This window comes from Mauremys mutica, chromosome 4 (assembly GCF_020497125.1).
Source record: "Mauremys mutica isolate MM-2020 ecotype Southern chromosome 4, ASM2049712v1, whole genome shotgun sequence".
Lineage (NCBI taxonomy): Eukaryota > Metazoa > Chordata > Testudines > Geoemydidae > Mauremys > Mauremys mutica.
Window position 1 is genome coordinate 16062099 of NC_059075.1, and position 20406 is coordinate 16082504.

A 20406-nucleotide genomic window follows, 5' to 3' on the forward strand; every position below is an offset into this window, starting at 1 on the left:
AAAACAAGCTTTAAGTGCGTTTCACATCTAAAGCAGTCTCTGTTTCAATAAGTGAAGGCTGCCTTACTTTACTTAAAGGGGAGAGGAGAAGGTTAATGTAATGGTGCAAAAACAGAGGGCATGCATGACAGTGTGTGTGCAACATTCTAGTTACCTTGTTTTTAACATTTCCCCCATCAAAATATCTGATATCCTTTATTTACAGAATGGAAAACCAGCCTGAAACCACTCAAGCAATTTCCAGCCCCCAATCCTTCTTTTATCGTGTATTAAGAGCAGCTTTACCCCTGCAGTTCCTCTTCCTTTTGCTTCTGCTTCTGGCCTGCATGATCCCATCCTCAGAGGAAGACTACAGCTGCACACAAGTGAACAACTTTGCCCGCTCTTTCTATCCCATGCTGAGATATACCAATGGACCTCCACCAACCTAGAAAGTGTCCCATCACTCTACAATATACCAAAACACGTTCTCATGGGTGTTTATTTTCATGCTGCTTCTATCAAACAGTGCATTCATGTACTTAAATATAGTACACTTTGACCCTCACTGCTGTGCTTTCCTGATGCACCTGTTCCCTGGGTGCCACAGCAAGAGTTTGTGTACTACCACTGAAATATAAGTGAGGCATTATTTAAATGGCCTCCCTCCAATGCATAGCAGGGAAGGGAACATATTAAACCTCACAAGATCTTCTCAGAATTTCAGGTTTTTTGTGAGTAATACAGCATTAATTGTTTGTACAGAAAATGAACTTTTTCTATAGTTTTTTTTAATTCTATAAGCAACATACTTTGATGCACTAGATACAAGCATTTTATAAATACAGTCCTCATAACTTGGAAGGTCCACAGAACACAAGCTGACAGACTAATAATGGGACATTAGTTACAGACACTATGGTAATGCAGTGTTAAACACTAATGGTCTCTGTCGTGGTTTAATATGACAATAGCAATCTTAAGTGCATGCACATATCATTGGCAACAGTTTGCATCTTTGGGTACTGTAGTAAACAGATTTAAATCTGATATTTTTGTTATACTGTACTTTATTCATACAACACTTTCAGTGAAAACAATACATATTTTATGTGCAAAGAATTAGGACCGCTGTGTTGTAGTGGGATGTGTCTTTTTTATACTATGTTTTAAATAAGAATTGATTATATTGCATGGAAGTGGTTTATATTGTGCATATTTTCTAAATGAAAATAATTATGATGTGGATTATACACTATATGTAAACTGACATTTTAATCAAAGATTTTTGGTTTAATAATCTTCTCAATAATGTACAGTATGCCAAGAGATTTTTATAAGTTAACTTTAAGATTCTTCACATTTAAAGTGAAGCTAAAACTTCAGGTGATGATATGAGAAAAAGTTTTAGTAGAATATGATGTTTGGTGGAGGTCCAGTAAACATTTTTCTCATTAAAATTCTGCTGATGGTTGCAGTGACTGAATCCTTTACCTACTGGACTTGATGCTTATAAATGAACATGTGAAGCAAAATGCTTTAGAAACTAAATGGGGTGCAGCAATTTGCAAATAAGGACACTCCATAACTGATCCACTTTTTCCTTGCAAGAAAACTCAGCAATAGGTTATTTGCAACTGCATAGCTCTGTCTTCCCCCAACCCCCACTCATCTCTACAAGAGGAGTAAATTCAACAATTTAGTGGCCCCCCCTTTCAAGACCATTGTCTTGAAATACCTTCACAACCTTAAAGCAATTTCTGTGAACTTCCCCATTATACCTCACTCTTAAAGAAAAGGGGGACGTGTACAGCGAGGGAACTCACTCCAGATGGCAAAAAGAGACCTTGCTGCAGTGCTAATAATCTTCATTCCTGGCTGCGCTGTAGGACACATGAACAAGAAACAAACCTGGGGTCTAACACCATGTACCTTTTGGAGGTGGGGAAAGAAGAGATTTTAAAACCAGTTTTACAAAAATGCACAAAATACCAGATTTTGTATCTTTCCTACCCCCACCCACATTTGCTTGCTTTGGCATACTTGTAACTCTCCTGCTACTCATGAGATCCACAGCTACACTCCCCATCCCCCTTCAGACAGGTCTGTAAAAACAACTTCTTGTATGTTTGCATCTTTGGAAAGAGGAGAGTCCTTTAAAGTCTCCCTGCAGTGAATGTAAATAGATTATGCCCCAGGCCTGTACACCCAGTGTGCACTAGAGCCCCTACTCTAGCTTGTTCTCAGGAACTGCTAGCAGGGAGTGGCGCCACCATAGTGAACGACAGACTGAGGAGGAGAGATTCCAAATATAAAGAAGCAGAATCCAAGCTGTCCTGCTTCTCACCAACCAGAAGTCCTCCCTGGCACAGGGGTCTCCTATTAGCGACCCCAAATTCTTAGTCCCCAAGATGTAGCACATTAGTGCATTAAGCAGTGCCCTAAGCATTAGTGTCTTTGAGAATAATCAATTGGCTTTTCTGACTTTTGCATATATGTTGCATTTTTGTATTTCTTTACATTTAATGTTTTTGCTAATCCGGGCTTGAGGGTAGTCGACATGATTCAAACCAATTTTTCAGCAATATTGTATCAGTGGGTAGGGAAGAGTGATTTTATCCCCTCTTTCCCCATCCCTCTCTTCCCTGCATTATACTATACTTATTTCATTTTGAAAAGGATTACTTTTATCTTGCCTAGAGCTTCTGTATTTTTAGTTCTTTACACCTTTATCAAATCCAGCCAGTCTTTCCCAGTTTGTCATAAATGCCCATGTAAAGCTTTCTGCTAAGTACTGATTTTAAATTGCTGACAGACAATATTCAATATGTATGCTATTAAGCAACTTTTGTAAGAGGAAAATTAAAGGTCAAAGGAAAATTTCATCGTCTACAATTTACCTTCATTACGTATAATTTATCAAATTTCCAAGGTGATGTGATATAGAATATACAAGGAGCTTTTACCATATCTCAAAATGTCCCAAAAAAATAAGTTGGAAAAGAACCTTACCAAGCTATCTTTCAGACTTCTTCAAAATTATTTTTACTCTCAGTTGATTACAATAACCCTTTTGTAGCTTGATACTGAAGTCTGGCCTCTGATTTTTCACTGTAGGGTTACTTCCTAGGGTTGGGCTGGGCTGTTGAAAGAAGAATTTTTTTAAGATAAAGAATTAAGTTTTGCAAATAGATGTGGTACATGAGGTAAAGCAAAACATTCCTGAAGTTGGTAGACTCTCATTTAACTATTTTACTCCTTAGGAAATTAGCTATTTCTCATGTAGATCACACGTTACAGATGGCTTATTTCTAATAATTTTCTATAGTTCACTGGGTCTACTTTTACTAGTGATTGGAAAGAGTTTTTAGATATTGGGAGGTAGGCTGCATAAGGATCAGTTTAACCCAAAAGTTCCAGTTCACCCTTCATCCTTGCTGCCAAACAATATAAGGGAAAAATCAAGTCTGTGATTTAAATACATTAACGCTTTGTATGATACTTGTTTATTCCACCACAAAAACCTACAATCCAAAGAAATACACATTACTTGAAAAATACCACAAGTTTACAGAAGTAAAAAGCAGCTGAGATAAGGTAATTTTTTCCACTTGATTTGGCATTCACAAAATATTTGAAAAGGCACCAAATTCTAAAAACATTTCAGTTTTAACTAACTTTTTCACTGAAGGTACACATGTGAAGCAGGATTTAGAATACAAAACTATGGGAACAGTACACATTCACAATCACTGTACAGTATTAACAATTCATCGAGATGCTAACTGCTTTTCATGAAAGCAAACCACAAAAAATATGAAAATCAATCCATTATTTAGCCAGTACCACTAAAAATTAGCATCTTGCTAAAGTGGCAGTCTTTAAAAGCCTTGAGAAAAACAAGAACTGATACTGGCCACAGCATACTAGGCATTCAGGTAATTCTTGGTAACAAAGATTGCAAAACTTTTTTTAAGGTGCGTAGATAGACGTAAAGGCATAGAGATGAACTACAGCATCCCTTTTGAATCACTACAATTTATTAGTAGCAAAACTTGATAAAAATGAATGCGTTTTTACATTGCCCACAAATTCACCTTTATTTACATGGCTAAAAATGTTAAATGAGTAAAAAGATTTTGTCCTTTTTTTTTTTTTTTAGATTTGTCAGTATATCTAAGCATTAAAGATAGTTTATAATATTAGCTATTTTTGTTACTCAAAGAATATACATAAAAATTATCTAAATCATAATGGTAACAATATACAACAGCGCTATAATTTATCATCATTTATCTCAGATGAATTGTGGTCTTATATAGACAGTATATGTAATGTTCAGTATACACTTCAACAATCCATCTACTTGTATATGCTTATATAATTTTCTACAATATTTTAGGCATCGAGTCAGCCTCAAGCCCATGCTTAATTGCCTTGCTGAATCAACACCTTAGTGGGATATAAATAGACACTAATGTAACATGCCTGTTTCTCAAAGAAGTAAGAAAAAGTAGATCTGTTCTCATTATTCTCAACCCCCCACCTATGCAGCAATCCAAGCATCCATTCTATTTACAATAAGGACACAATCCTCAGCTCTGCTGAGTGTAAAGGAGGATATCTTTTTGCCTCCTGCCAACCTCTTCCCGTACAAGGTAAAGCAGCCACAAGGTGTACACCAGCTAGAACAGGCTCCTACAGACCATTCTGCCAACCAAGGAATGGCAGGGTGCCCCACACTCCAGCCCCACCCCCTCCTCAAACTATAATGCCTTCTCTCTTCCCATCAGCTGGCCTCAACACTCCCCCTGTGAGAGACCATCAGGAAAGGCTGGGATAAAGTCAACTATACCCCTTTAAGGTATCTAAAATTGGCCACTCAAAAGTGGAGGCACCCAAAAATCACTAGTCACTTGAAAATCTTGGCCATCAAAGTATGAAAGAAACTTATAAACAAACATTCATTCATCATAAATATGTAGGCTCCTCAAATAAAAAATATATATATATTGGCAGTACCATTGTGCATTAAAATCCCATGCTGTAATTACAACCACATTTTTAGTACACCTGTGCCAAAGTGTATTCTAGTGTGGAACAGCTACTTCAATACATGGTATCATTTGGACAACCTCAGAGATTCAGAGCATACATTTTGGGCCATGCCTTTCAAAAATTCATAATTCAAGATTCAAAAATGTTATAATGGATAGAGCCAAACCTTTTGGCTACTGCAGTGCACAATTAGATGATAGGGTACATTTGCAGAAATAGGCCCTGGAAATAAAAGGCCTGACTGTGAAGGATGTTGGTCTTCAAATCCCAATGACATGAGTGGAAGTTGAGAGGGGCTCAGCATCTGGCAGGATCAGCCCTAGATGTGCAACTCCCTTTCTGTCAGTTTCATATTCTAAGCTGAATCACCTATAAGCTGCTCTAAATAGTGTGTATATCTTTCTATATAAATCTATCTTCCAGGAATGGCCATACCCTCAGAAGTCAAAGATCATTGGTAGGGGCTTTAGTGGAGTGAGGAGGCCAGGAATAAAGGAAAACATTGGGAGATCATGAAGGACTTCAGCCATCAAAATAAGTTCTCTTTAATATAACCACAATAAAGATATTAAAATAGCAAACAATTCTAGCAGAAAAACATAATATCTATCAATATTTAACATGCCATCACTGGGAAAGTTTTCAATTAACAAAATGTAATGTTTTCCACAGGTTTCTACCTTTCAACTTTTAAGATAACCATATGGCTGATACAAATCATGGGAACAAGTACCTGTACAGAGAAAATGATTAGTCAACAAATCATTCAAATCCACACATCTTAACCTCTTACTGCTGCAACGTGGGACCAAGACTCTTAAAACATGGGGGACACTGCGGAACCTCTATCCCTGATATGTGAGACACCATTTTACCTCCCTTTCCCCCTTCTGTTCCCTTCCTCATTTTCCATATACTGTTTTCCCCTCGCCTGGCTCTCTCCAGGATACTTCCCATTTGTGGCTCCCTTTTCTTCTCACAGTATCAGAACATTTCATGTTGTTTGTATTCTGTGAAGAAATAGTTACTAACCTTTTGTAACTATTGTTCTTTTAGATGTGTTGCTCATGTCCATTCCATGCTAGGTGTGTGTGCGCTGCATGCACTGTTGCCAGAGATTTTCCCCTCAGCGGTATCAGCTGGGCCAGCTCTAGCGCACTCTGGAGCCATGTGCGCATGAGCTGGTATAAGGAGTGCTGCCAGCCCTGCACCCTCTCAGTTCCTTCTTGCCGGAAACTCCAAGAGAGGGTAGAAGGGTGGGTCATGGAATGGACATAAACAGCACATCTCAAAGAACAGTAGTTACAAAAGGTTAGTAACTGTTTTTTCTTCTTCGAGTGCTTGCTCATATCCATTCCATGCTAGGTAATTCACAAGCAGTACCCCCAGTAGGTGGTCTCGGAGTTCATGGATGTGCTGACTGCCACACTGCTCTCCTGAAACTGGCATCGGGCCTGTTGGATGATGGCATAGTGGGACTCAAAGGTATAAACCGACAACCAGGTTGGGGCTCTGCAGATGTCCTGGTTTGGTACCGGTGCACGTAATGCTGCTGATGAAGCCTGGGCTCTTGTGGAATGAGCAGTAATGATGGCTGGAGGTGGGATGTTTGCCCATTCATAGCAAACCCAAAAAGAAGTGGTTATCCAGAATGAGATTCTTTGAGTTGACACAGGTAGCCCTCTCATCCTTTCCGCTATTGCCACAAAGAGTTGCGTGGATTTGCGGAAGGGCTTAGTCCTCTCAATATAAAAGGTGAGGGCCCGCCTAACATCCAATGTATGAAGCCGTCATTCTTGTGAGATTTTGGGAAGAAGACAGGTAGAAAAATGAGGTGGTTGTTGTGGAATTGTGATATCACCTTTGGCAGGAAGGCCAGATGAGGGCGCAGTCAGACCTTGTCCTTGACATAAGGGCCTTGATCTCAGAGACCCTTCTGGCCAAGGTGATCACCACCATGCAGGCAATCTTTCAGGAGATAAGTAGTAGGGAGCATGATGCTAATGGTTCGATATGGGAGCCAGTAAACCTCGACAGGACAAGGTTTAAGTCCCATGGGGGAAGGGACGAAAGGTCAGTTCATAAACCTGAGGATAGTGTCTTTCCAACCCTTTGAGAAACCAGACCATCATTTCGGATGGAGAACACTGATCTGCCATTCACTGGGGGATGGAAGGCTGAGAGGGCCATCAAATGAACTTTAATAGATGAGAGTGCCAGACCCTGCTGCTTTAAGTGGAGCAAATAGCCCAAAATAGACTGAAGAAAAGATTGAGATGGAGAGAGATCCCATTCAGAGGCCCAACAAGTGAAATGTTTCCACTTGACCAAACCATGGAAGGCTTTCTACTGCCTAGCAAGACTCATTGAATCTGTTCTGAGCAGGCCTGTTCTTCAGGGTTCAGCCATGTAGCATCCATGCAGTTAGGTTCAGGGAGGTGAGGTTCAGGTGAAGCAACCAGCCATTGTCTTGTGAAATCAGAATCAGGTGGAGTGAGAAGTGAGACACCTCAAGATGAATGGAGTGTCTCACACAGAAGTCCCATAGATCGACTGCCGTCTGACACAGGGCAGGGGATCGGGCCCCTCCTTGCTTGTTGATATAGAACATGGCTGCTGTATTGTCTGCCAGGACTTGAACCACCTTACCTGAGACCTGGGGAAGGAATATTTGGCAAATCAGGCACACTGTTCTGAGTTTCCTGACATTTATGTGCAAGAAGCACATAAATGTTTGCTTCCTGGGACCAGAGGCCCTGAGTCCTGAGGTTGTTGAGATGGGTTCTACACCCTAGGTCTGACACAAATGGTAGTGGGGCAACGAAGGGCACCTCCATCATTACCCACCTTGGTTCCTTCCACCAGCCCAGGGAGGGACTGTAAGTACTAAGTCCAAGTGGTGGCTGCTCAGGGACTATACTGACGCTAGCCACATCTGGAGGTGCCTGAGGCGCAGCCTTGCATATTGAACCACGTAAGTACAAGCCGCCATGTGACCCAGTAGCTTCAGTACACTCAAGCTGTTGTGATTGGGTGGGCCATGACCTTAGATACCAGGTTTGTCATGGTCTAGAAGCGAGCTGCTGGCAGGAGGGCACTGGCTTGGGTCGAGTTGAGTACTGTACCAATACATTCTATTCTCTGAACAACAAGAGTTGATTTCTGCTCATTTATCAGCAGGCCCAGCACCCTGAACATGGTTCGGACTGTGCTGATGCTGTCTTGCACTAGAGCCTGTGACTGACCTTTGATCAGCCGATCATCGAGAAATAAGTAGACCTGAATGCCTCAACACCTGAGGAAGGCTGCTACAACCCCATACACTTCGTAAAAACCTTCGGGGCTGCCGATAGGCAGAAGGGTGGTGAATTGGTAGTGGCAATGACCCACTACAAACCTGAGAAATCTTCTGTGGTCACAGAAGATAGAAATGTGAAAGTATGTGTCCTTTAAGTTAAGGGTGGCATACCAGTCTCCAGAATCCAGGGAGAGAATGATGGAGGCTAGGGAGACCATGAGAAAGCTCAGTTTCTTGAGATTTCTGTTGAGGTGACACAGGTCCAAGAAAGGCCCCTTTTGCCTTTGGGATTAGGAAATATCAGGAGTAAAACCCCTTCCCTCTCAAGTCTTAAGGAACTTCCCTCTACCGCCCCCATATGTAAAAGGGATTGCATCTCCTGGATAAAGAGTTCCTCGTGAGAAGGGTCCCTGAAGAGGGATGGGAGTGGAGGGTGGGAGGGAGGGGTGGATAAAAACTGAAGGGTATATCCAACTGTCACTATACTCAGGACCCATTGGTCCAATGTTATGGATGCCCAAGCTGGGCTGAAGAGCAAGAGATGGTCCAAAAGTGAAATGGGAGGGGGAGGGACCAGACCTGAAATGGTGACTTGTACAGCACTCTCATGCTCACCTTCGGAAGGCCTGCTTGAGACTGCCAGAGTAACTCTGAGGCTCTGACTGGTAGGCTGAGGTGGATGGGAATGGTTGGCACTGTTTATAACCTCTGCCTTTTCTTTTGTAGGGTGCCTGTCTTGCAGCTCCCAAGAACCGAGGAAGCTGCTGGGGCCTGAAGTGTTTTCTAGAGGCAGATGGAACATATAGCCCTACAGGTCGTAGGGTGGACCTTGAGTCCTTCAGTCCATAAAGTCTTGTGTCTGTCTGCTCCGAGAAAAGGGAGGAGCCTTCAAATGGGAGGTCATGGATTAACTGATGAACCTCATGGGGAAGACCAAAAGACTGGAGCCAGGAACAGCGCCTCATGGTGACCATGGAGGCCAGTGTCCAGACAGACCACCAAGTTGGCAGCATCCGGAACCACCTGGAGAGAGGTCCTGGTCACATTCTTACCCTCTTCTAGGGGGGTCTGCAAAGCGTCAACTCTTGAGGGCAGGGAGTCTGAACTTATTCAGGGAGATTAAAACTGTATCTCCCCAGCAAAGCTTGCTGATTGGCGATATGCAGTTGGAAGCTATCCATGGAATAAACTTTTCTTCCAAAAAGGTCCAGTTTCTTAGCATCTTTTTGTTTCGGGGTAGCACTCAACTAGCCCTGCCTGTCCCTATAGTTAGCTGCAGATACCACTAGGTACTCTGGGGGAGGGTGCGAGTACAGGTAATCGAACCCGCTTGCTGGCACATAGTACTTTTTCTCTGCCCTCTTTGAAGTGGGGGCCAGAGAAGAAGTTTGCCATAGGGCCTTGACTGGTCCCATCACACCTTACTGATGGGCAGGACCACTCTGGAAGGAGCTGCTTCAGCCAGGATATCAATAAGGCTGTGTGATGTCTATTTGAGCTCCTCTATCTCCAAAGCCCAGGTTTGAAGCGACCTGCTTCAGAAGGTCCTAATAGGCCCTGAAATCATCCTGGGGAAGACAAGAAGGTTTGCACCGGAGGAGGGGATCCTTCCTCTGCCTTGACTATGTCCACTAGGGACATCTCCTGGACTTCGATACCAGAGCAGGTACTGGCGTCTGGATCCGGTGCCAAGCTGGAGGGAGCGGCAGCATGTCTCTTGGAGACCACCAAGTAGGGGCAGTGGGAAGAAGGCTCCGGTACTAGGGGAAAACCCCAAGGATTCCATTAGGGACACAGGAGGGAACAGAGTGCATCAGGCATCTTCCTGGCACCAGCTCCCCTGGTATCATGCAGGGGCAAACCCCCACCTGCTCCTGGCATCCCACTCCCTGGCAAGCCACCAGTCCTTGAAATCCCAGCACCGTATGGAATCCCTGGGGTTTTCCCCTAGTACCGGGGCCCCAAGCATGTTAAGCAATTCAAGTGCGGGTCACTCACAATAGGCACAAGGGTTGAAGCCCGGTACTGAAAAGTCCTTTGAGGACAGGAACTGTATACACTACCACAACTTGCAAAAACTATATACACTAAACTATTAACACTATAAATGAAGGAAGAGTCCAGAACCACTGGGAAGAAACCTTATCAGAGCAAGAAAGGGTTATACCAGCAACTGTCACAGGTGGCAAGAAACAGAGGGTGTGGGGTTGGTGGCACCCCTTTATACCAGTGCATATGCATACCGCTGCAGTGGGTGCTAGAGTAGGCCTAACAGATACCACTATGGGAAAAATTTCCAGCAACAGTGCTCATGGCGTGCGCACACCTAGCATGGAATGGACATGAGCAAGCAGTCGAAGAAGAATACCACTATTCTTTGCTCCCTCTGTCTATAACCTGTAGGCAGAGTACCAGTCAAAAAGAACAGAGTGGAGTTGGTGGTGTCAGACCAACATAATGCAAAAACAGCAGTCTGACACCACTGGACTTAGTGGCACCATGGCAGGATTCAGTCAAGAAAAATGTCTTACTAAATGCTGGATAAATGGAAAATATCTAGTGCATGTTACTGCAAACAAAATCATATTTAAAGCACACATCTGAAATGCTGAGAGACTGCCTGCCTCATCTCTCAAATCAAGGAATTATTTCATGCTACAAACTTACAGGAATGTTAGCTGATTCCAGCGGTGTAAGTAGCGAAAGGCACAGTGGACAGATATGTTAATCTTTTACCTATAGAGACCTGAATTCAATCCATGATGAGCTCACAAGTGGAAGTTAATTTGCTCACATCATTCTAGATCACAAAACCATCACATAATTCTTTACAAAGAGGCACAGTTGACAGTTTGCTCGAAAGGCCCAGAACCGAGGAGCAAGGGATGAAGTAGGAGAGGACTGAGATGCACTGATAGTGTTGTGTGGGAAACCTGCAAAGCACCTGTATGCCTCATTGCTTGTTCATTAGTCCTTCACTTTCGTAAATTCAGTCAAGTTTTAAAAAATGGAGAGTAAGAGAAAAAGCAAAATTCTAACTCAAATACACAGCAGCAAAGATGACACAGTGACACGCTGAGACTTGAATCTGGTTTTATCCTTCTGGGGGGAAAAATGGACGGTTATAGGCCATGATAAAATCAGCTCCTCACTCATACAGAAAATAATATGTCCTTGATTATACAATAAACTTCTTGTCATGCAACTCCTTGTTGTTACAGCAGTGCCTTTGTTTTTAAACAACTGATCCCTTATTTTGTACATTATCTAACCAAAGAACATAGAATGAATATACACCTCTACCCCAATATAACGCTGTCCTCGGGAGCCAAAAAATCTTACCGCGTTATAGGTGAAAACGCGTTATATCAAACTTGCTTTGATCCACCGGAGTGTGCAGCCCCACCCCCCTGGAGCACTGCTTTACCACGTTATATCCGAATTAGTGTTATATCGGGTCGCGTTATATTGGGGTAGAGGTGTACCTACATTAACACAGTGAGACTAGCTGTCAGCTGTTGCACTGAAGAATGTATACAAGTGAAAAAAAGCGAGACTTAAAAAGAGAAAAAAAATTAAATAAGTGACCTCTCTATATTGGTTCAGCAAAAATAAGCTAAAAATGACAAAGTTGCAATTGCAACACCTCCTTAATATGATATCTGCTCAAAAATCAAATAAAAATAACTTTGAAGGGTATTTTAAAATAGTTTTTAGAGCAAATAGTTTTCTTCATTTTCTTTTGCATGTGTTTGTTGTAGGACTGCACATGAATGCAGGACTTTTTTTTTTTTTAAACACACACACACACACACACACAAAGTGATCATGTAAACATTTTTTTTTTTAAATTATAGAGAGTTACATAGAGTTTCCAAACAAAAAAGACCAATGGGACAAGTGATTCGGCCAACATGTAACTACATCTTTTAACAAGTTTTAGACAACTATATGTACTGCTCAGTACAGTTTCAATCAAAACAGGCACCAGTGAATTCAAAACTATATCTATATTTTTTCTGTCCGTTTGTTACAGTAGCTATTACACTAGTGCTGGGGGTCTCAAACTTCATTGCACCATGACCCCCTTCTGACAATAAAAATTATTTCACGACACCCAGAAGGGGGATTGAAGCCTGAGCCTCACTGCCCCAGGTGGGGGGGCCAAAGCCTGAGCGCCACTGCTTCGGGCAGGGGGCCTGCAACGTGAGTCCCACCACCAAGGGTGGAAGCCCTCGGCCTTTGGCTTTGACCCCAGGCAGTGGAGCTCGGGCTTCAGCCCTGGGCCCCAGCAAATCTAATGCCAGCCCTGGTGACCCCATTTAAATGGGGGGTCACAATCCACTTTGGGGTCCCGACCCACAGTTTGAGAACCGCTGCAATATAAGAAAATTAAAATACACCAATATCCTTGTGGGTTTTTTAAAGTTAGCAAGTATGAAGACTCTCCTCAACAATTTGTTATAGTATGAGATCAAAACAAGTCTACAGATCAGAAAACACTTGTTTACCCTTCTTGTAAAATACAATGTCCTTGGCTTCAAAATGTCAAGATCAAAAGCTTGAGTAATATTTACAATATGCCACTGAACCAATAAAATTTTCCTATTAAGGGCCTGATCCAAATCCCATAGAAATCACCAGAAAGCTTCCCCCATTGACTTATATGGACATCAAATCAATCTCTAATTTAGTTTAGTCACATACCTAAAATGACCACAATATACAACTAAACACTATGGTATCTAGTTAAGTCTATTAATCTCCAGTGTTATGATCAAAGGCTAATGAGTTTAAATCCAGCATGAAACATAATATTACATAAGCAAATGACAGAAAAAGTATTTTCTTATTTTCCAGCTGAGGCTATGGGCCATATTATATGTCCTCTCAGACTCAGTGCACCTTGGACAGCTGCAGAAATCAACAAGACAGATATTTCATATGACTACATATTTAGTGATATGCCAATAACGAATTGCCACACATGAAGCAGTGCACTTCATAAGTGATCCATCCCTTGTTATCCATTCCCAGCTTCTGGCAAACAAAGGCTAGGGACACCATCCCTGCCCATCCTGGCTAATAATCACTGATGGACCTATCCTCCATGAATTTATCCCACAGGCATTTTTCCCCTCTCTCATTTAGGGTTCTTTTAGGAGGGTTGAAAAAGCATAACTTGCTTCCCTAGCAAAGCAAGTTACATGCAGCTTCCACTTGAAAATAAGAGAGCAAAACTGAGTCATGTAAGTAAAAGCAGATCCCAGCTGAGCCTCATCTCTACTCATGCTACCACTCCCTACAGTTATGTACACTGCATTACCAGAACCCCACGAACCTGACAATACTGCTAGACACCTCTGTACTCAAGATGGAAGTGAAGGGAAGATTGTGAAATTGCCTAGGAAACCATTAAAAAAAATAGTTCAATGGACTGTATCACATTATTTTTACTAATGCACATAATAAACATTAATTTCTTGATCCTTCATACCTACACATACAGTTATCACACATTAAGTCATTATAAATACACAAAACAGCACATTAATCTCAGTGACAATACATTTTAAAATGTAGTATTAAATGAAAATGACTAAGCAGTCAAGTCAACCTTTAAGCAGTTGAGAACCATGCATAAAGAAACAGTTCAAATACAAAGAGTAGGCTCACAAAACAAAGAAACTTGTTTTTATGTTTATGGAGCTGGTCTTTAAAGTGGTCCCAGAAACAATTCCGAGTGGCTCAAATGAAGCCTGAGGAAGCGTTTCTGTGTTCCATCTGCATCCATTGCATAATCATACAAGGAATAAACTCATTTAAATTTTGCATGTGTCTTGGCACTTTAACCATGTTAACTGAAATGTAGGCATTTCCCCAGTGATCGTCATCATATACACATAATCAAATCCCTCCCACATGATGTAACAGCTGTACATTTCATATGTTGATATATTGACAGAAAACACAGTCCAGTGATTAAAGCAAGAACTGGGAGTCAGGACACTATTCCCAGCTCTCCACTGACTTGCTGTGGATTCTTAAGCCAGTCACTTAGCTTCTCTCTGCCTCAGTTTATCCATTTTTTAAAAAGGGGTAATAATTTCCAATCTCACAGGGGTATTGTGTTCATAAGTCTCAGACAGAAAGCATTAGTGTAAGTGCAAAGTATTATGTCAGAAACATGGACAAGATGTGCTTTGCACAATACAGGAGGTGATATACAGCTTTATCCAAGATAAACGTGCAAATCTGAAAGATTAGAATAGGGCCCCAAAAAGGTTGTCTAAGATTCATAAGACATATCAAGTTTTCGACAGCTCTAAATAATGTTGTTTTGCTTCACACTTTCCTACAAACCTGATCTTCCAGGTAATTATAAAGTTACTGTTCTGCCATATTCCGCATATCATCTCTAGTATCAGTTTGTTCTGATGGGCCAAATTCAGAATCTGTGACTGCAGACTTTCTTTGACCTCGAAGTGTGTGTGCATTCAGCATTTCCAGCAGCAAGTCATAGACTGGGACCACATTTTTACACTTCATGCTCAGAAGGTGCTCCATACCTTTGTTACTGTGAATAAAAACAACAACAGGTCAACATTCTGAAGTGGTTTAAATTCATTTAATCTGAGTGGGGTTTTAGGGCTGGGAGGCAGTGACACAAGTTCAGAAGTCAACACCACCCCTCTTTTCTATTCATAGTTTCAAAATTGCTAAGGGCTTAAGAGATTGTGAGGATGAAGATGGTTAACATAACAACAAGATATCATTTTAACCCCAGTTAACAGGCTGCTGTGTACTGTCTCTTTAAAGGAGCAGCCAACTTAATAAGGTTTTGTGACTGTTATAGTGAGAGTGGCTGAGCACGGCAGAGAAACGCTTTTGTGGAGAACTCGGGGCTGGAAGGGTTCTTGAGGTCCCCTTGCAAAGAGTAACTCGGTGGTGGAAGTCAAGATGAGATCTTCATGCTTATCTGCTGGCCGTTGGTGCCAGGGCTGTGAGCCACAGAAGCACAGCATTTGAAGTATCCATAGTTGCAAGGCAAGTGTTGACTGAAACCCTTTCCTGGCCTGGGTGAACCCCAAAGCATCACACCATGGCAGATGAAAGGCTGAAAACGTTACCTGATTGCTTATGCACCAGGTCCACAGGATGATATCTTCCTGGCACAGAGGAGTAGATCTGGCTCCTCCCTGTTTACCTAAAATATAGCTGTGGAATTGTTAGTCATTAATCAGATGTTCTTTGCCTGGATGTAAGGAACAAATGTGGCACATGCTATTTGGATCACTCTGATCTCCAATATGTTGATATGTAAGTGAGACTCATCTTGCAACTACGTGCCTGAGCTCCATGTGTGTCCAGATGATCCTTTCCATCCCAAAGTGGAAGCATCCATCACTAGGAACCTTGGTATGGAGCAGTGGAGAAAAAGGAACACCCTTGCAGACTTGATCTGGGTTCTTCTACCATTTAAGGAAAATAGAGTGTTTGGGGGAATCTGAACCACCATGTCTAGATGATGTTTATTGGGTGGTAAGTACCATCCTAATAAACAACAAAAGCAAATTCCAACAAATTGAGTCACAAATGTGCACAAAGCCATATGCCCTAGCAATTGTACACATGTTTTTACTGGTATCGGAGGGCTTGTCTGTAGTTGATTTATGAGGAGAAATATATTGTCAAATCTGCTTCTGGCAGATATGCCTTCATTGTGGTGGAGTCTATAACTGACTCAAAAAATGGAATTTAAAAGAGGATTTGTCTTTGCTGATATCGAGCCCCAAAATAGAGAACTGCTGTAGAATGTGATGTATGCTGTTCGTGATTTCCTGAGGAAAACTTCCCTGAATCAGCCAGTTGTCAAGGTACAGGTATTCTAAAATGCCCTGCCTTCTTAGGTGTAAATATTCTTGGGGCTGCAGACAAGCTGAAAGGCAAACACATGTACTGGCAGTTTATTTGTCTTCCCACCTATGAACCACAGGTATTTCCTGTGCACTGAATGGATGGAAATAAGCATCTTCCAGACACAGAATGGCAAACCAGCCTAGAGGATCCAATTTAGGGATTATTGAAGCCAGGGTCACCACTCTCAGTGTGAACAAGCAAACAAAGGTGTTCAGATCTCTCAAGTCCAGAATGAGATGTCAATCTTGGGAATTAGACAGCCACAGGAACAAAAACTCCTCCCATTAATTGAAGAGGAACGTTTCAGAGAAATAGAAGAGATACAAGGAACTGCACCTCTTCATGTAATAGTCTCTCTTGGGAGGAGTCTCTGAAAAGGGACAGGGAAGGCGGTTGTGGGTAGGAAGCTCCTGGAACTGCATGAAAAAATGGTTACTCACCTTTGTAAATGTTGTTCTTCGAGATGTGTTGCTCATATCCATTCCAATTAGGCGCGTGCATGCTGCGTGCATGGCCGTTGGAAAGTTTTCCCCTAGCAGCATCCGTTGGGTCAGCTGTGGAGCCCCCTGGAGTGGTGCCTTCATGGCACCTTCATAGCGCTCAATATATACCCCAGCCGACCCAGTGCCTCCCCAGTTCCTTCTTGCTGGCTACTCTGACAGAGGGGAAGGGGGCGGGTTTGGAATGGATATAAGCAACACATCTCAAAGAACAACAATTACAAAGGGGACTAACCGTTTTTTCTTCTTTGAGTGCTTGCTCATATCGATTCCAATTAGGTGACTCCCAAGCCTTACCTAGGCGGTGGGGTTGGAGTGAAGCAATGTAGACTGCAGTACCGTTCTACCAAAAGCCATGTCGTCCCTGGCGTGCCAGACAATGGCGTAGTGCGAGGCGAAGGTATGCACCGAAGACCAAGTCGCTGCCCTGCAGATTTCTCGGATCAGTACCTGGGCCAGGAATGCCGCCGCCGAGGCCTGGGCCCTAGTGGAGTGAGCCATGAGAGCCGGGGTCGGTACTCTGGCCAGCTCATAGCAAGCGCGGATTCAGGATGTAATCCATGAGGAGATCCTCTGACAGGAGACTGGGAAACCATTCATCCCGTCCGCCACTGCAACAAAAAGCTGGGTCAATTTCCTGACCAGCTTAGTGCACTCGATGCAGAAGACAAGGGCCCTGTGGACATCGAGGGAATGCAGCCACTGCTCTAGGGGACCAGCGTGAGGTTTAGGGTAAAAAATAGGCAGGAAAATATCCTGGCTAGTATGAAAGGCTGACACTACCTTGGGAAGAAAGGCCAGGTGAGGTCTGAGCTGTACCTTATCCTTATGGAAGACCGTGTAAGGCGGTTCCAAGGTAAGGGCCTTCAGCTCGGAGATGCACCTCGCCGATGTGATGGTGACAAAGAAAGCTGTCTTCCAGGAGAGATACAGGAGGGAGCATGTGGTCAGCGTTTCGAATGGGGACCCCATGAGCCTTGAAAGGACCAGGTTAAGGTCCTATGCAGGGAGAGGCTGCTGGATCTGAGGGTAGAGGCAGTCCAAGCCCTTGAGAAAACGAGCAACCATTGGGTTGGCGAAGATAGAGCAGCCAGACACGCCCGGGTGGAAAGCCGAGATGGCTGTGAGGTGAACCTTCACGGAAGACGCCGCCAGGCCTTGCTGTCTCCAGTGCAGAAGGTACTCCAAAATGAGGGGCACTGGCGCCTAGATGGGGAGGGTGTGGTGCTGGTCACACCAACACAAAAACCGCTTCCACTTCGCCAGATACATGGCTCGAGTGGAGGGCTTCCTGCTGCCCAGCAGTACTTGTCATATGGAGTCCGAACACAGAAGCTCCACAGGGTTCAGCCATGCTGTGAGGTAGAGAGACCACAGGTCGGGATGACAGAGGCGACCATGATCCTGAGTGAGCAGGTCGGGAAGAAGAGGCAACAGAACTGGAACATCCGTGGACAGTTCCAACAGCGTGGTGTACCAATACTGCGAGGGCCACACCAGAGCCACCCTCGCCCCATCTCTGTGGATCTTGAGAAGGTGTAAAAGCAGGCAACCCGTCCAGGGAAGCAGAAACGCATCTATGAGGGAGCCCGGGCAGCAACCCTGGAAGGAGCAGAATGCTAGGCACTTCCGGTTGCTGCAGGAGGCAAACAGAGCCACCTGGGGAAACCCCGACCTTTGGAAAATGGGGTGGATGACATCCAGCCGCAGAAACCACTCATGAGAGTGGAAGGACCTGCTGAGGTGATCCACCAGCGTGTTCCGGATCCCAGGAAGGAAGGATGCCACCAGGTGAATGGAGCGGGCTATACAGAACTCCCACAGTCGAAGGCTTCCTGACAGAGGGGAGAGGAGCGGGCCCCTCCCTTGCTTGTTGATATAGAACATGGCCATGGTGTTGTCCGTGAGAACCGCCATACAACCACCTCGCAGGTGCTCCCGGAAGGCCTGACAAGCAAGATGCACCACCATTAGCTCCCGGACATTAATATGCAGGGCGAGGGCGGACAGGGACCACAGACCCTGAGCCCGAAGGTTTCCAAGATGAGCGCCCCACCCCAGGGCTGACATAGCCATGACCAGGGACAAGGAAGGCTGTGGGCTGTGAAAGGTGACCCCTTCACACATCACCCGGGGATCTAGCCACCAGCGGAGGGAGGCGAGGGCCTGCTCCGGAACGGTGACCACCAAGTTCAGGCTGTCGTGCCCCGGGCAATAGACCGAAGCAAGCCAGGCCTGCAGCGGCCGGAGCCAGAGCCTGGTGTGCCAGGTCACATATGTACACAAAGCCATGTGGACGAGGAGACTCATGCAGCATCCTGCCATCGAGGTTGGGAAGCTCCAAAGGCCCCAAATGATACCCGCGATAGTTTGGAAATAAGAGTCCAGCAGGAGGGCCCGCACCTGAACGGAGTCCAGAACCGCCCCGATGAACTCTATTCTCTGGGTCAGTTCTAGGGTTGACTTTGCTACGTTGAGGAGGAGACCCAGCCAACGAAACGTATCCCTGGCCAGGCGGAGGTGGGACTGCACCTGCTCTCTGGTGTGGCCCCAGATCAGCCAGTCATCGAGGTAAGGGTATACTTGCACCTGCCATCAAAGGAGGAAGGCAGCCATGACCGACATACATTTAGTGAACACACACGGGGCCGTGAAGGACCGTGAACTGGTAATGTTCGTGGTTGACCACAAAGCAGAAGAAGCATCTGTGTACCAGATGAATGTGGAAGTATGCGTCCTTCATGTCGAGGATGGCATACCAGTCTCCAGGATCCAGGGAAGGTATAAATGGTGCCCAGGGAGACCATGCGGAACTTCAACTTGACCATGAATTTGTTGAGCCCACGCAGGTCCAGGATGGGACGAAGGCTCCCTTTGGCCTTGGGGATTAGGAAATATCAGGAGTAAAATCCCCTGCCCCTTAGTTCCCTCGGAACCTCCTCGATGGCCCCCACGGCGAGGAGCACCTGAACCTCCTGAATAAGGAGTTGCTTGTGAGAAGGACCCCTGAAGAGGGACAGGGAAGGAGGGTGGGAGAGCGGGGAGGAACAAAATGAGAGAGAGTATCCCACTTCCACCGTGCGAAGGACCCAGCGATCTGTGATTATTTGCGACCAAGCACGGTGGAAATGGGATAAACGATTAAAAAAAGGGAGAGTAGCATCTGAGGTTAAGTCTGGTATGCCGTCCTCGGGCGTCCCTTCAAAAGGCCTGCTTGGAGTCTGACAATGGCTTGGTCAGGCCTTGGGCCTGTCCAGATGGGGAGTTAGAGGGTTTCCTCCTGCCATTACGTCCCCACCATCTGTAAAAATCCTGCCTTGGCCGAGGAGGGTAGGAGCGCTGCTGTGGTTGCTGAGGTTTGAAGTGTTTCTGCTGGGTTGCCGGGGTGACTTAATTGTTGCCCTCAAGTCTTTAAGGCTGTGCAGCCTAGAGTCGGTCTGTTCCACGAACAGACCCTCCCCATCAAAGGGTAGGTCCTGCAGCATCTGCTGAACAGAGGCTTGCAGCCAGGAGGTGCGCCTCATGGCAATCCCGGAGGACAACGTGCGCGCAGCCGAGTCTGCAGCATCTAGCGAGGCCTGCAAAGACGTCTGTGCCACTGTTTTTCCCTCGTCAACCAGGTCCCCAAATGCCTCTCTGGATTCAAGAAGC

The 20406-nt window shown here is 44.4% G+C and overlaps 2 protein-coding genes across 13 annotated transcripts in view; one reads left to right on the top strand and one right to left on the bottom strand.

The window, feature by feature from the left end:
• The window catches only part of SYNE2 (spectrin repeat containing nuclear envelope protein 2), a 237632-nt gene extending 234770 nt beyond the window's left edge, over window positions 1-2862 (top strand). For all 8 annotated transcript variants that reach the window (XM_045015450.1, XM_045015451.1, XM_045015453.1 and 5 more), the window contains one exon: window positions 206-2862. In XM_045015450.1, the coding sequence (XP_044871385.1) occupies window positions 206-431 (226 nt within the window). In that variant the 3' untranslated portion in view covers window positions 432-2862. The remainder of the gene's footprint in view (window positions 1-205) is intronic.
• ESR2 (estrogen receptor 2) overlaps window positions 1-20406 on the bottom strand; it is a 146911-nt gene that overhangs the window by 44953 nt on the left and 81552 nt on the right. For 3 of the 5 annotated variants that reach the window (XR_006579116.1, XR_006579115.1, XR_006579114.1), the window contains exons 9-10: window positions 14699-14912; window positions 2992-3121 (exon numbers count right to left, since the gene is read on the bottom strand). Coding sequence is in view for 1 of the 5 variants with exons in the window: in XM_045015459.1 (XP_044871394.1) it covers window positions 14723-14912 (190 nt within the window). In the remaining 4 variants the exon portion in view is untranslated. Of the gene's footprint in view, window positions 1-1776; window positions 1912-2991; window positions 3122-13676; window positions 14913-20406 lie in introns of those variants that run through there. The other 2 variants (XR_006579113.1, XM_045015459.1) reach the window with 2 other exon arrangements.